Source organism: Nelumbo nucifera, chromosome 6 (assembly GCF_055504915.1).
Source record: "Nelumbo nucifera cultivar China Antique chromosome 6, China Antique-T2T, whole genome shotgun sequence".
NCBI lineage: Eukaryota > Viridiplantae > Streptophyta > Magnoliopsida > Proteales > Nelumbonaceae > Nelumbo > Nelumbo nucifera.
The window spans coordinates 61570757-61587502 of NC_142654.1; the positions used below are offsets into that span (position 1 = coordinate 61570757).

Here is a 16746-nt window from a genome sequence, read left to right on the forward strand (position 1 = left end):
CAGTGTGTGTTCTTGGTATGTAGCCTTCCGTTAGTTCTCTTTTCTTGGAAAACCGAAATGATCGATTGATACGAAACCCAAAAATTTAAAGGGGAATGGAACAGATCTCTCCCTAAATCCTCCATCTTCCCAATCTCCAAAAATCATTCGTTCCCTGCGTCCTTATTTGCTCAGGGATTATGACCGTTAGTTCAAGCAGAACTCTCTCTCTCTCTCAAACAATCAACCGACTACATCCTCTAGTCTCAAGTGCCAGTCTGGACATCCTTTAGTTCGACAAAAGCATAGGTCTCTCTGGTTCCGGCAGGAAAGAGAAGAAGGATAGCGGAAAGAAGAGAGACAGACCATTGTTGCTGCTAGAAGTAGTAGCGGAGATGAGCTGGTCTCACAGTCTCAGACTTACAGGGGAAGTGAGATTGATGGGGGGAAGAAGAAGAGCGGGAAGAAGAGAGAGGGAAAAGAGAAGAAATTGGAAGGGGGTGTTGCCGCTTTGCGTCCTCTCTGTCGAGTGGAGAAAGAAGATGAACAGTAACTCAACCTGCCGAGAAAAATCCCAAAAATACTATTTCTCACCAAAGTTCTGCCGTTTGGAAGTTGCAGCGACCGCTGTCGCAGGCGATGGCGATGGTGCTCCGTCTCTGCTTTCGGGTGTTCTGTTCAACTGAGTAAACCTGGACAAACGTGTTAAAACGAGGGACAAAAAAGTTTGAATTAAAGGGTAAAATGGACATTTCAACCATTCCATTCATATGTCAATTTTCAAACGGTAAGGGTACACTTAGTTAATTAGTTAAATCATAAGAGTAGTTTAAGAAATTTACTTTACTTAAATTTTGGTTCATTCCATGAATGCAAGGATGCTAATAAATGTACAATACGCTTCTTTTCTTTATATCTTTACTTTACATGATTTAGCAAATTATACAAAACATAGAATTACGTTTGGAAGCTTGAAATCGTTTTAAGCCTTATGAGTCCACGAAGATAATCATCATCATCAACCAAACCTTTTTCCAACTATATGGTTTCTGCTACATGAATCCTATTTTGCCACTTCATATTTTTAATGTCATATCTGTAGATAAATTATTAGCGCTTAAATCATTTTTTGCTATTTTTACTCATGCCCTCTTTTGTCTACCTCTAGCATTTTTAGCCTCTTCAACTTGCAGCAAATCACCTTTTATAGGTTAGTATACATTATCTCATTTTATCATCTATTAGAGTTAGGTAGGGGTTCTCACAGTATATTTAGCTAAACCATGAGCTATTTTTTGAAACAAGACCAGTATCACTGGTTTCGAAAAATCGTGAATTGAAACCAAACCAAAACCAATTGGGTGATTGGTTTGGTTCTTTTGGTTTTTCAGTTTTTTATATTTATAACATATATTATGAAAATATATAAAGGTATATATATTCCTTCTAATCTAACTTGTTTATGCCTACCACAAAACTTGCGAATGCACTTGTATATTTTACCCATCCTAATCTAATTCTATGAGCAACATCATTGTCAATCTAGGGATGCAAACAGATCAGATCGTATTCAAATTAGGGTATATTCGAATTCAATTTGATACACTATAGATCTGGTCTGATTCGAAGATCTGATTGGATCGGATTTGAATGTGATCTGATACACTATAGATCTGATCCGATTGGATCTCATACTGATTCGAATTTGAATCCAATCAGAATGTTGAATATTTGAATCTAATCCAATCCGATCCGATTTCATTTTTTAAAAAATTAATAAATTATTAAAAGGAAGAGAAAATATAACAGCTAAAATAAAGAAAAAAATACAAGTTTTTTTCAACCATTTTTATCATATATATACATGTTTTTCATAAAAAATAAATAATATAAAAATGTACAAATATGCAATATAAATAACATATTTATAAATAAAATATATATGACATATTATATATAGATATAACATATATATTATATCGGATTGGATAGGGGGTGATCATAATCCGATCCAAAGATCCGAAATAGGGATATTCGAATCCGACAAAATAGGATCGGTCATTTGCACCCCTACCTCAATCTCTCATTTGTTATAAATTATTGAACCAAGTAAGTTCACATTGAGTTGTCTCTTGGTCCCCAATCCTAAATTCTCTGTTTGGGAGGAGCGTAAACAAGGTTCAAAATATCGATACAGGGCGATACACTGGTAGGGCGTATCAGCCTGTATGGGTACTATTTTTTTTTTTATTTTTTTCGAATTTGGTTCAGAGAGGCTGGTTTAAGGCCGGTCTACCCCCTGAACCACTCATTGACCCAAAACACCCCTTGAAGGGGCATATCGGGAAGGCTCTGATACGAGATGATTCATATCAAAATTTTGAACCTTGAGTGTGTAAATATAAATATGTACAATGCAATACAAATCCCATCATTTGTCATGAAACCGTGCATTTGTATTTGCATTTAACATAATTTGTTTGCAGTATTTCTAAGTGAAGTCTAAGTGCATTTTGATTTACACTCTTAAAACCCTTTATTTCTAAGGCATTTGTTCATACTTCATAAGCTTAAGTGCATTTAATTCTTCATTAGTATTGAACTTATTTATAATTAGTGCAAATAAATAAGGGCTAGTGCTTAAGGGTGACAATGGACCGGTCTTCGACTGGATGGGGTCCAGTCCAAAATCAATTTGAATGGATTGGACGGATCAACAAGACATATCAGATTGGACCAATTTGGTCCAAAATATATATTAGATTGGACTAGACCTGGTCCGTCCATAATAAATTTATATTGGATTCGGTTGGATTAAGCCAATATCCGGTCCATTGATATAAGATATGAATATAAGTGTCAATGGACCGGGTTTGAGTTGATACAAATCCAAATTAAAACAAATTTGAACAAATTGGACGGTCCAGACATTGAATTGGACTGGTCCAAAATGGTACAAATTATTCATTGGCTTGGATTGGACCTAATCCATTTGTAATGGATTCACATTGGATTGGATCGGATCGAACCAAATCCAATCCAATTGATATCCCTACTAGTGCCATTGAGATGTAATCAAATTTGACTAAATATCTATGTGTACATAATTCACCAAATATGCGTATGTTTTTTAAAGTTTGGGTAAATTGCTGAAATCAACCCTGAATTTCTGGTTGCTACTGAAACTTTCCATGAAATTTGGTAATTGCAATTACCACCCTGAATGTTTTGATATATTTGCAAGTAGACCCCTCTAGTAGAATTTTCTAAAAAGGCATTAAAATATTTAAAATACCCATACAATTAGTTTTAACAAAAATGTTTGTTTTTCAAATTTTTTATTCATATGAATCACTGCCCAAATCCGTCCAATCTTATTAGAAAGCCTAAGGAGGTAATTGCAATTACTAAACTTCAAAGGCGGTCATAAACTTTAGGAAAGGTTTCAACAATTAACCCTTAAAGTTTTAATATGAAATCAGATATTTAGTCCTACAATTCCGGTATCGTCATGTTGTTTTTGTTTTTATTCTTTTATTGTGTGTTAGGTTGGTAACCGACATGATAACTTTTTTGATCCTACAATTGAATTTTTGTGCTGTTTCCTATTTTTGATAAAACAGATTGGGAAAACAGGATTCGTGTAGCCCACCACAACCACAAGTAGATAGGATTAAGGCTGGGTTTACGTGAAACCAGGTAGTCATGGTTCAGAGGAATCGGAACCCCCTCTCTCTCTCTCTCTTCTCTAGCTCAAAATCTTCAGAACTGAAAGTACCGAATGATGACATTTGTTTATCTTTGGAAAATGTTTACCTCTAAGGAAGTAAACAGTACAGTACAGCTTTTACACTCTGCTTTCTTTTGCCCGTGAAAATGTCTCTGTTTTTCAAAGCAAATGGTACGATTGGTCACTTAATTGTAACCGGGTAAAAAAAGATATATCAATATCACTATGAACCGGTGAACCGTGAATCATCAGGCGATTTTGAGAAGTAGGAAAGCTCATAGGCATGCGAGATTGGCTAGATCCCCTCGTTTGGTGACTTGTAGTTTTATCAAACTAAACATTGTAAACCTTTTTGCTCTCGGAATCCTGCCAACCACAAACAAGAACAGCTTTAGGATAGAGATAGATGAGAAATGCTGATCTTATTTCCCCGAGTAGGATAAGAGTATGTACTCCCAGTCTTCAAAGTAGATTTACTACCTTTATGTTTTTCACTGGAGAGTCTATAGAGCCACCCCATTTCTTTATCCTAGATTCTGCTTGCATAGCCTGCAACGAAGAGCAAGAGAGACTTTTAAACGAGAGAGAGAGAGAGAGAGAGAGAGAGAGAGAGAGAGAGAGAGAGAGAGAGACCTCTTTGTTCCAATTTGTGGCAAGAGTAATTCCTGTAAGGATCAAGGTTTGCAAGCCCACTCCAGTGATCATTCCAGTCCATATTCCCTGTCAATTAGATGTCGAAAACATTCAAATTGATCAGAACTTGCAATAAATGATTCAAAGACAAGTGTTATGCCAGGTAATACATCAAAATCCAGTTAATGGACTAGGATCACAGGACCAGTAGAATGGTCCTATAAATTTTCAAGGATTACTGATCAATAGATGGCCCAGGGGACGAGTTTGATTTAGTGTACCTTTACTCCCATGTTCAATAGAGAGCCGAGGCAGAACCCAAGAGGAATGCCAACAATGTAATAACATCCCACATTGACATAAGCCACTAACCACTGCCATCCTGCTCCTACGGCCACTCCTGCAATCAGAAGATGTGCAGCTTTAAGATTTAAGACTTTCCAGATTTGAATGATACTTCTGGGTCATGTTGGAAAGAGGGGGGCACTTGTTGTAGCCATGGTGGCAATGAGAAGATGCAGCAGCCTGTTTTATATTTTTCTTACTTACCTGTTAGAACAGGCTGAACACTGTTAAGTAACAATGTGAAGGCAAAGATGACGGCGAGATGAGAGACAACATCAGCAACCTCGGAGCTGTTTGTGAAGGGGAGAGCATACACATTTCTCAGAGCTAGCACGAGGACGAAGAATACCATCCCCATCAGTGCTGAAGAAAGCACCACCACTAGTATTGAGAATTTGGCTGCATTTGGCCGACCAGCTCCTAGTTCATTTGAGATCCTCACACTGCAGCAGCACATGGAAACAAGTTACTGACAGTACAGTTCTTAACAGTAAATCTGTAATGGGTGATCTATCAACCCTTTCAAATATACTCAATTTATGGTCGAAAGTGTCCTCACATTTTAGCCAAGCATCTGAATCTACAGATCATAGCCAACATATGTGGGGCATTTTGTCCCTAGTACAGTGAATGACAGGTACAAATACATGCTTACCTGATAGCTGCATTGAAGCCGAAGAATATCATGATCTCCCACCCATTCAAGTTGTTACTGCATAGATAAAACAGAACAATAATGTCAATATTGAAGCTTTAGTCACTGAAAATTGGTCTGCCGTTTAATTTATATGTATAGCTAGCAGACTAGAGCCTTACCATATTGATATGGCAGCTACTGCTATTTCGGCATTCTGCAAGCGGCCGGCCAGCACGATCAGTACCATGTAGTACCAGAATTCAAGGCTACATGATCATGAGAGAGGAGCCGTTAATCACAAATATGAGAGTGCTAGCTAATAATAATATATAGAACTGCAAAACAACTCAGGGTCAGTTCGGTTTGCACCGGGAATCCGAATGGTCTATTCCATCTGTTTGGTTCATAGGGAAATTGGAATAAGCTGGAATGAGATTTCATTGGCAAGGAAGGGAGATTAATGAGGAAATTTCATTCTACCAAGAATGAAAATGGGATTTCAACTCCATTTGATCAAATAGTTGGAATTGGAATGGCTGATTCCAGACCCCTATTCCTGCCAACCCAAATAAGGCCCTGTTTGGTTTGTAGGAATAGGGGTCCAGAATTGGAATTGGAATGGGGTATTCTGATACCAACTGTTTGGTTGGAAGAATCGAAATCCCATTATCATTACAATGGAATGGCATTCCCCCATTTGAGGGAATAGCCATTCCCTGCCCTTCACTTGGGAATGGAATTTCATTCCTGCTGATTCCAATTCTCAATTCCATTCCTGTTTGAACCAAACAGAGAATGGACCTTTCAGATTTCGAAAAATTTTGTTTCTGATTCCAATTCTGACTGTGAACCAAACGGACCCTAAATTGTTCAAATGTGGGCCCTAAGTACAAGCACCACCAAATGTTGCTGGGAATGGGACCCATTATTCAGCAGCGGTTTCCTACATTGAATTGAACAGAGTGAGCCAATGAGAGAAGGGTCCCAAAATGGGGTTTGGCCAAATTAATTGGCTCTTACCACATCATGATGGCCGAAGCAACTGAGAGGCGGGCGAAAGCTCCCAAGTCACGGAAGGCGCTCCAACTGAAGCCGGTCCAGGCACCAGGGCAATAGCCCATGGCTATGTAAGCAAACTGGCCCAACACCACCACCCACCATGATATATTGAGCGCGGCCGCTGCACCGGCCAAGCCGAGCTTGAACTGAACTATGAATAACCAGCTCAACAATATATGGAACAAAAGGGCTACCCCAGATACCCATGCCATCGTCATTACTTTGCTTTGTGCCTGTAAGAACTTCTGTATGGGGAAATTGAAGCCGTAGGCGAACAACTGTGGGATCATGTAGAGCGAGAACTTTCCAGCAAGCTCAGCGATCTGGTCGTTCTGGCCGAAGAGCTTCAGGATCGGTGTGGCAAAGATATAAATGGGGAGTAGACAGACGCACGTTACGTTGAGTATGACCCAGGAACGCTGCATGTAGACACCCAGCATGTGTAGCTTCTTTGCTCCGAATGCTTGCCCGCACAGTGTCTCCAGTGCACTCCCCATTCCCAACTGTTGAAATTACAAGAAGGATGAATACAGAAAGGTATATGCTTGCTAATTGTTGCTGTCAAAATTTACAACAACATAGAATTGAAAAATTGTTGCACACTAATAACCAACCGGAACAAAATCCACTTTCTGGCTTTTGTCTTGGGTTCACTATAGTCGGTGAGAAAAATTAAAAGTGGCTGAAGAAAGGGTTGACAGATTGAATCAGACAAACTCGGATTTGGGTTTTGAAAACTTGACCGAAAATGAAACAGTTTTGACCATCTGATGGTTTTATGGTCTAAAATCAGACTCGAAATCATGCCAATTTCTGGGTTAATTGGTCCGATCCTATTTTCAAAACCATGATACTCACAACTTTTTGCATGGGAATATCCCATAATTTTTTATTAAAGGGGCTGTGAAGACGGTTTTGTAAGGATCGAATCTGAATTGGAATGACAACAAAAATCAATGAAGGAAGAAATTGGATGAATTGGGCGGCCAAAAGATTTCTTTGGAAAATCACATTAATATTGTGATAATTTGGTCAAACTAAGAATAGGGGTTCATATTGAAGTATTGGGGATAAATACAAAGAATATGAGTGGCAATAATGACAAATAGGACATAATTTGAAAAGAGGGGAAGGCTATAATATGATAAACGTCATCTTACAGCTTCGTCAAGTACTTCACTCAAAGATTTTTTTTTTCTATTCAACGAGGGTTTCTTAGATGAACAGTCGCACTCGCACGAATATCATATATGAAAATGAAATAGTCGATCTTGACCCAACATTAAATGAGGTAGGCCCCACCCAATATGAAATAGCTGCATGGAAACACAGATGCTCAACCACCATCCAAACTCACCTCTGACGCAGAATCCCTACCAAAAGGGCTCTTAATCAAAGCATAAGCCCTAAGCCCTTCCAAATGGCTCATAATGAGGATTCGATTCTCACTAAACATAAAAATTTTCTATGTTTGTATGTGAAGATCAAATGAATTCTTCAATTTAATCATGCTGATATTTGGCACGACTCGATCTCTTCAGTAGGACCAATTAAATGGTGGATCATGATACTTGTAAGACTACTGGTTAAATGTGATCTCTTGATGCCGTGACGACCACTACCAACAAGAACTTAAAGAAAGTCCAAAAGAAAAGAAAAATAGAAAATGTAAAATCGAAGCATTCCATTCGAAATTTTCGATTGTCAAAACCTAAACTAAAGTCCGTCCTCGGATGTAAGATTTATTAATTCTTCTAGCTCTACATACAGATATGTGAGAGAAATTAAGGGGAGAAGACGAGGAGAGCAGATTACCATGATGCCGAAAGCGAGGCCAGCGATGACCATGTTCTCAGTGGAGACGGCATCGAGCTCGAGAGTGGTGAGATGGCCAGCGAACACTTGAGTGATGGCTCCAAGAGAATACTGAGCGATGGAAGTGAAAATGGCGGGAGCAGCCAAATACCAGAGCTTCTTGTTCTCGTTTATCGCTTCCTTGACGAAATGCACACAACTCCCTATCTCCTCGATGTCTGCTTCTCGTTCCAAAAGCCGCTCATTCAGTTCGTCGCCGTTCACGGTGTCGCTCTTCATCTTCTTCTTCTTCTTCTCTCTTGTCTCAGTGGAAGTGGAGAAGAGCACGATCTTATAATAGTCCGATAGTTATTGCAGCAGCCTAGACAGGAAGCTCGTGGGAGGTTCACCGGGAGCGGATTTCTCGTGGGCAGAGATATCGGATTTTCCGTTGAACTTTATATATAACGTTCCCTCGTTTTCCTTGCTTACAATCGAGGTTGACCTCTGTATTATGGGCCGTAGATTAATAAGGGACAATGCCCCCAGCCAGAGATATTTATGGCCCACAACCATTTAGACCGTACTTATATCAGGGTGCAAATGGATCGGGTCAAATCTGATGTTATTTTTGTCGGAGTCAGATAACCTTCTTGGATTGTAGAATTAGAAGATAGAAAAGATCCGGTCTGATATATATAAAAGGATATGTTTAAATTAATATATGTATAAATATATTTATTTATGAATATGTTTATATTACATTTTTGTAATTTTTTATTATATATATATATATATATATATATATGATTTTATGGCTTCTAATTGCAGCTTTCCAGATTTTTAACAAATACAACTTCATGCCATTCTAGGTTTCTCAGCTCATGAAACGTCATAAGCTGCTACATGAAAGGCGCACTTATTGGTTAAAACGGCCCTAATACAGCCATCAAACGCAGCTCATCTAGCCTATGGGAGCTTGATCAATCAAACCATCCACTCCTACACCTTCGTGAATTTTGATGAATATCGACGAGTAATTTATTAATTTAGGGAGAATGACCGATAATTCCAAGGTCAGAATTTGAAGGCTCAAAGTACATTTGGGGTAGGTGCCAGATACAAATTGATGTCAATTCACGGGCTGATATGGATGCAAAGAGTGTGACCTTCTGAATATTTATAACTTTGCAGTGAAAATCAGAAATCTGCATTAGGCCTATTCGTACTTTTTCGATTAATTTATGAGGAACTCTCACAATGATATGTTTATGACTTTTGATTTTAGTTTTAGACTTGAAGAGACCCGTGCAATGCATGGGTATTAAAAATCTACCCGTATTACAGTCAATGTCTTAACTGAACTGGTTGTTGGTGAGTTTAAAGAGCCCCGTATTTAATTATTAATTTTTAAAATTAAAAAAAATACAAAGTTTTAAAGGATTTGAAAAACAATGTCAAGTCTGACATGGAGAACTGCATTTTGGCATATAGTATAGATACGTTTAAAGAACCCTTTTTACAGAGGTATTTCATATAATGCTAAGCAAAATAATGGGTATTATTTAGAAATATTTATTTTAAAATACTCAAAGTACAAAAATACCCTTACAAATAATAACTATTTTAGGAATTAATGAAAATCTATTTTTTTTTTCGCAAGGAAACAACCAGTCAACCACTACAACGATAAGAACAAAAAGCACAATACAAGACCAAACTAAACTAACAACCACTACAACAGACAAATTGATGGGTTCAGTTGGTAAGTTGTTCGATTTGTTGTAGTGGAGACTTGGGATCAAATTATGGTGATCAGAGTTCAGGGATGATTGTATTGCAGGCTTTTGGCTAATGTAATGCAAAATAAACGAATTTGGATTAAATGAACGCTTTAGCTATTCAGTGGGTGTGGAACTAATGATAAAGTTTCACATTAATGATAAATTCATAGACCTCATGTATTTAATACTGACATCAAATCTTATCATTGATTCGGCCATTGAACAACTAAAACGATCAACTAAATCTTACTCAATATAAACATAAAGTCTTTGAAACTAGATTTCAAAATAAAAGAGGATAAGAATTTTCGTGCTCAACTACGTTGATTGCACTCCCACTTGATAGGCAAAATGAGTTGTCCCTTTCAAACTTTGAAAGGGATTAATTGCGAGGCAGTCACAAAAACTTCTATCACAAGATGAGTTGTCCACAATCACTCATTCTCTCACCGACAAGCCTGGCTCTACAGAGATATAGCTTTAGCTAATTTGAATTCAATAAAATCCCAAATCCAACCTAGTATGAGTAGTGTTCCAAAAGATGCAAAACTAACTTCTTTTAAACCTCCGTCAATATTCACTTTTAACTGACTAGATATGCGGTGTGCAATAATTATAAGACCAAGAGTCCTTGCATATGGACCATTTGAGTTTATATTAACAATGACCCAACACAGGCAGCAGTTGATCAGAGTACATCTGCTGCAACTGTGATGGGATGCGATTCCAATGGAAAACGGACACAGCAGTGTTTGAAATAAAAAATAAGTTAATATGATGCGATTCAGTGCCAGTGGCGGGTCCTAACTCCTAGTCTACATCGCAGATAGAACTGCCCCAAAGTCTTCGAATTGTTTTGTGAGACACATAACAACTTAGTTATATAAAAGGTAACAATTCCTCCAGGGCTCAGGTATGCACGATTATTTGCTCACTAATATATTTATCATTCAACTTTCAGCTTGCAATACTAAGTTAAGTATCGGAACGACCCCGCCGGGTTAGCCACCCCGGGTTTTCTGAGTTTCATTGTTTTGTAGATCGAACCAGTTTGCCATGCAGCCAAGTTCTAGGTCATCCTCCAATTAGGAGCATCCAGATCGTGCACCATCAGCTTGTAATTGCAATTTTTAATGTTTTTATAAATAAAAAAATTAAAAACTGAATTAAAAACATAAATTAAATATAAAATAATACATATAACATATCTAAAACACATTTCTACATTAATGCAAAAATGTATATTTAAACACACACACAGGCAAAAACAGTTCAGCCTCTGGATCGGTTTTAGAAACATTGCTTTCAATTTAATGCTCACACTGAATTCTCTTCCTCTCATTTCTTGCACATCTTCCCTCACCCTTAAAACCCCTCATTTTCTCTTAAATTTCTTTGAATCCCTTTTGATCCTCTCCAATAACATAAGGGTAGAAATTACATGAATTGGGTTAGATTATGAGCTAACAGAGACCAACACTAAACATAAAATTTAGCCTGAACCCAAATTGACATCAAAACCTAAATTTGCCAAGCCAAATCTAACCAAATTTCTATTCACCCACGAATTACAGAGTTCACGTTGGCACTCAACAGGGGCAACCCACAGCACATCCCAACTGTGCATTGGGAACATCTCCCAATAACAATTATAAGAAATGTTCCCAATGCATGCTGAGATGTGCATGTGGGGCTTGATGTGACCTCTGAAACAAGTTCTAGAACCCTACCAATTTAATCTGACATTGTACATCTCACCATATCATTGGGGCCATTGTTATGTATAAGATGTGTGGTGTCAAATGTTAGTGGTAAGGTGTTGGAACGTATTTTGTTGGGAGGTGATATGAATTCTTCACTGTCTAGTTGATTTACGATAAAATGAGATATGGCTATAGAGTTTGGATCTCCTGCCCACAAGAATTTTATCCACGTTAATCGTAATCACACATGGAGAATATTTCATCCTCTGAATAATATTATGTGGGGGAGATTTTCTTAATTCACGGGGGGTAGTGCATTATAGGTAGGCGTGGATAGGAGATCCAAAGTCAGTTATAAACAAAAGCCGAAAAAAGTGATCTCAAATAGAATCTTAATAGAACTCCGGATCTCCTTCCCATGAGAACCCTGCCCACGCCTACCCACAATACAACACCCCGTGAATTGGGAACATCTCCCCCTACATAATACTATGCAGAGATGAGATATTCATCCCCCTCCCAACACACATTTCCTGAGTTGCAGTTTATGTTGCAGATCGAAGTCTGGTGCGTTACTAGTTACCTGTGTCCTATTTTTATTGAAAATGCAACAGGAATCTGATAATATTTTATTGGATAAATATCCATATGCAGAAAAGCGCAATAAACAGTTACCAGTTTCTTATTGGACCAATTCAAAGCGATAAAGACTAATATAGATTGATATAGGCCAGCAGAGATTGAGGCAAGCCTATACACAATTTTATATCAAGCTTAATTTTTAAATTTTAATAAATATAATAAAAATGATATATTGTTGCATGTGAAGAAGTGCAAGAATTATAAAAAGTTGACTTGTGGATATTTGTGGATCTTTGTTCCTCTGTATAAATTGTATAGATATGGAGATAATATGAATTTAAAATAACTGTCATTCAAATGTATATAATATTATTTAATTTTGGATTATTTAATATATTAATTTGTACCAGCGATATGCATATTTTAGTCGATTGGGCTGCAAGTGGCTGTGAGAATGATGTGAAGATGTGCTCGCATATTCATGCATCACATTTCTTAAAATTACCTTTGGTCAATGACTAAATATTGAGTTTGGATCTCCCACCCATCCTCAGTAGAGTTGTACATTCAGAACATCTCCCATGTTGTCATTTATAGGGAAATGTTTTCGATGCATAGCTGTAAGCCATGTGGGTAGGAGATCTGAATTTCAAAATATCTATATGTTTAATACAACAAAAAATAAAAAATAAAAAACATGGCGCATTGCATGATTCAAATAGGCAAAACACTTAGGCTGTGTTTGGTTTGAAGGAAAGAATAGGGAAAGGAAGGGAAATATAGGGAAACCTTTACAAATCTTGTATAGGTTTCCCTACATTTCCCTTTTTTTCCATATCTTTTCCTTCAAACCAAACATAGCCTTTAGGTCCGTTTGATTTGCAGGAATAGGGGTCTGGAATCGGAATGGAATGGATTATGCCGATTCTAACTGTTTGGTTGTGTGGAATTGGAATTTCATTCCCATTCTGATTTCGGGGGATTTCGATTTCGATTCCAATTCTGACTACGAACCAAACGGACCCTTAGAAAATAAAATAATTAAGGCCCCATTTGATTTGTGGGATAGGGGTCTGGAATCGGAATCGGAATGGGCTATTCCGATTCCAACCGTTTGGTTGGATGGAATTGGAATCCCATTCCCATTTTTACTGAAATGGCATTCTCCCATTTGAGGGAATGGCCATTCCCTGCCCCTCAAAAATGAAATCCTATAATTCGGCTTGGGTCAAGTTCAACAGCGACTAAATATAAGAAGTTACACATATAAATAATTATTTATTATTATATTATAAAAAATTAGAAATAGTATATAAATATAAACTTGATTAGGCTTGTGAATTTCATTGGTTTGGAACTTGGCTTGATTAATAAACGAGTCTATATGTTGGGTTCGAACTTGACTCAAAAGTTAGAACTCAGTTTAGACTGAACCGAATCAACCTTTTTATGAGCCTAAGCTTAAATAGCTTGTGAAAAACTCCCTTCATGTTCATTCCTACTCAACTCCACTCAGACCAAAGTGCCTGAACAAAACCCGAGCTGGTACTTGAAATTTAAACGGTAGCACAACTCGATTTTGCAACATAATGTTTGAAAACAAGTAGTTCTACCAGAACTGGCAGTTAGGTAGACATCAAGATAGCAATCCTGCGTTATGGTAAATGTAGATAAAAAGGCGTAAGTGTAATTCAGGTTATGAATATCTCAATCATTTTTAGTCCTAAAAAATATATAAAAAAGGTATAATACAAAAATTTTTCCTAAAGTTTCTGACAATCATAAAAGGCTCCCCTTTAGTTTTAGTTTAACAAAACCTCACCAAATCTTTTAAAGAATTCGACAAAAACCTTCCTTCCGTCATACACTAAGCTTTCTCTTCCTTCTGAACTAAAACGTGAACATTGATTTCCCATGCAAGAGAGTGAAGATGAGGATGATGAGAACTCTTAGGAAGCCACAAGGATTAAAATAGAGAGCTGTCTGATGTTATTGGATTTCTTCCACCTCAGGCAAGGCAATGCCAGGGCAATCAGAGCGGTTCTTGGGCCAATCATCAATAAAATGGCGAAGGGGATATTGTGGTTGTTGTTGTTCACTTGTTCTAATTGAGTTCAGGAGATGAACTAAAGTTTATGCAATTCATGTAAGAGCTTCGGTGTGAAGGGTTGAGAAGGGAATTAGAGTAGACAAGTTCAACTCCATATGAAAGGAATCCTTAAATGGGATTTGGTGTTTTGCGAACGGAGAAATCCTTAGCTTTTAGGTTCATCGAGGGAGAGAGCATAGATATGCCTTGGGAATCTTGGGCTTGATCATCAAACTTCTCTTTGTTCAATAGAGTCCTTCTATAGAGAGCAAAGGAACAAAGAAAAAAAAAATGAAAGAAGGAAAAAGATGACTGTGGATAGGATATTTTTTCTACATGTAACCATACGCATTGAATCCAAAAGTAGAACCTTTTGAAATCCAAGGTGATGGTGCACGATTTGGAAGCTCCTATCTGGAGGGTAGTTTGGATGTTGGTTTGCTTTGCTAGCCGGTTGAACTGCAAGAAAGGGATGCTCAGAGGACCCGGGGTGGCTTACTCGGTGTGGGCGCTCCGATGCTTTAGTTAGTGTTCTGTAGTGCGAACTAAAAGTTTGTATGCTATTAAGCTAGTGAGCAAATAATCGCGTGTACCTTATGTTGTTGAGATAGGTGCCTTTATATAGGTGAGCTGTCGTGGTCCTCACGAAATACGTCCGAGATCTTCTGCCCGTGTTGTTAAGAGTCCATTCTGCACCAAAGGGTGGACTTCGTGCTAGCTGATAAGGCTTATCGAGTCCATCTGATTCGGGCAGGATGAGGATAAGACCTACATACATGTGGCATGATCCCAGAGAGCTTGGAGACACCTGTCTAGCTTCTAGAAATAGGCTACATGTCACTTCAGCAAGTTGGGCCATCGCAAGTTACTTGGACCTCGGTCCTGGCCGAGGTGCCCGAGGTGCCCAAGGTGACCTAACCTACTGAGGTGGTAGGAAATGCCGAGTCAATGTCCAATTAGCAGGTCATGTCCATGTGTCTGCTCATTAGTAGATCGGGCTAAATCACCCCTCATCAATTGTCCTCACTCCTCGTGCTAGGGGTCCTGATCCGGTGCGGGGAGTTCATGACGAGCTTAGGCGGATTTGGCCCGGTCTTTTCCCTAACCGAGGTCCGATATAGAGGTTAGACTTAATGATCCAATAGGCTGAACCATAAACCAGGTCCTGTATCAGAGACGTGCGGACGTCACTCGGATTACAAACTCCGCGAATGTCAAAATGCACGCTCAACTGATTTCACCATCAGAAGTCGTGCGACTGGTTTTATAGGAGTCATTGGATCAAGACGATCTGAGCCATCTATGACCGGCTACAACGGCTATAAATAGGGGCCTTGGGGGTCCCATTCGTCTTGTCTCATTTCGGTTTCTCACGCTCTAGAGGTCGTGCGCTAGCTTCTCGGTCGGTGGTCTTTGTCATGTCTCCGAGGTCGTTCTCCCTTCTATTGTCTTAGGTAAGTCACCTTCCCATGCCTTAGTTTTCTTGCTTCCAATATGTCAAGTGGTAGTACTGGTAGCCTGTTTAATATGAGTAGTGATTTGGATCAGGCCGAAGAGGGCACCTTGGTCCAAGACATCATCTTCTCATCGCGTCCGTCCTCCTCGGGGGCCAGATTGCTTCGGTCCTTCTATTTTGATGCCCAAGCGGATTAGTGCTCTGGCTGTCCATTATAAGTTCCCCAATCACTAAGGCTATAACCTTCCTTTGAAGAGTTTTCCCTAGGAACATGATGACGATGAAATCATCGTCTTCGAGGAGTAGTTGATTGTTGAGCTTTGGTTCCCTCTTCACCCTTTTATTATTGAAGTGTTAAACTTCTTCGGTGTCACCATCGACCAGCTTCATTCGAACTTGGTTCGTACCATGGTCAACCGTGGTTAGCACCATCTCCTTGTTTTATGACCGTGGCCTTCCCCTAGATATTGATACCTTCACCTCGCTATGCTCAATCAAAAAGAACCCTATTGGCCTGAAGGGGGTAGACAAGTTTAGTTACTACATTGCTTACCGACCTGGGTTTAAGCTGCTCCATGGGTACCCTTCTAAGGTGTCGGCATGGAAGACTAGGTATTTTATAGTGATCATTTAAGGGGGTGGCCCTTAACAACTCAATGGAGAACCACCATTAGTAACCCCGGAGACTGCTTGAGTAGGAAGATGAAAAAGAAGATGCGGTCCTTAGTTGAGTTTGGTCTGGAATTGGGAGACTATTTGGCTGAGGACAAGCTTGTTAAATTAGGTTGAGTTCTTCGGGTAGTTCGCCACCTCGGCACGCACACACTTTTCTTTTTTTGTGTTATCTTTTTTATCACTTCGGCTAATAGGGTGCTTGCTTTCCATTGGCGTTATGACGGGTGTCTTGATAACCAACCTCTTCGTAGGTATGAAGAAGAGGAAGAAGAGAAAGACA

The 16746-nt window shown here is 38.7% G+C and overlaps 1 protein-coding gene across 1 annotated transcript; it reads right to left on the reverse strand.

Annotated features, from left to right (window-relative positions):
- Positions 1 to 3754: 3754 nt before the first annotated feature.
- On the reverse strand, positions 3755 to 8518 carry LOC104604290 (protein DETOXIFICATION 33-like). The gene is made up of 9 exons (XM_010268578.3): positions 8199 to 8518; positions 6345 to 6886; positions 5504 to 5590; positions 5343 to 5399; positions 4892 to 5130; positions 4624 to 4742; positions 4343 to 4429; positions 4190 to 4258; positions 3755 to 4075 (listed from the first exon to the last, which is right to left on the reverse strand). The coding sequence occupies exons 1-9, from the start codon at positions 8475 to 8477 to the stop codon at positions 4043 to 4045; spliced, it is 1512 nt and encodes a 503-aa protein (XP_010266880.1). The 5' UTR covers positions 8478 to 8518; the 3' UTR covers positions 3755 to 4042.
- Positions 8519 to 16746: the final 8228 nt, after the last annotated feature.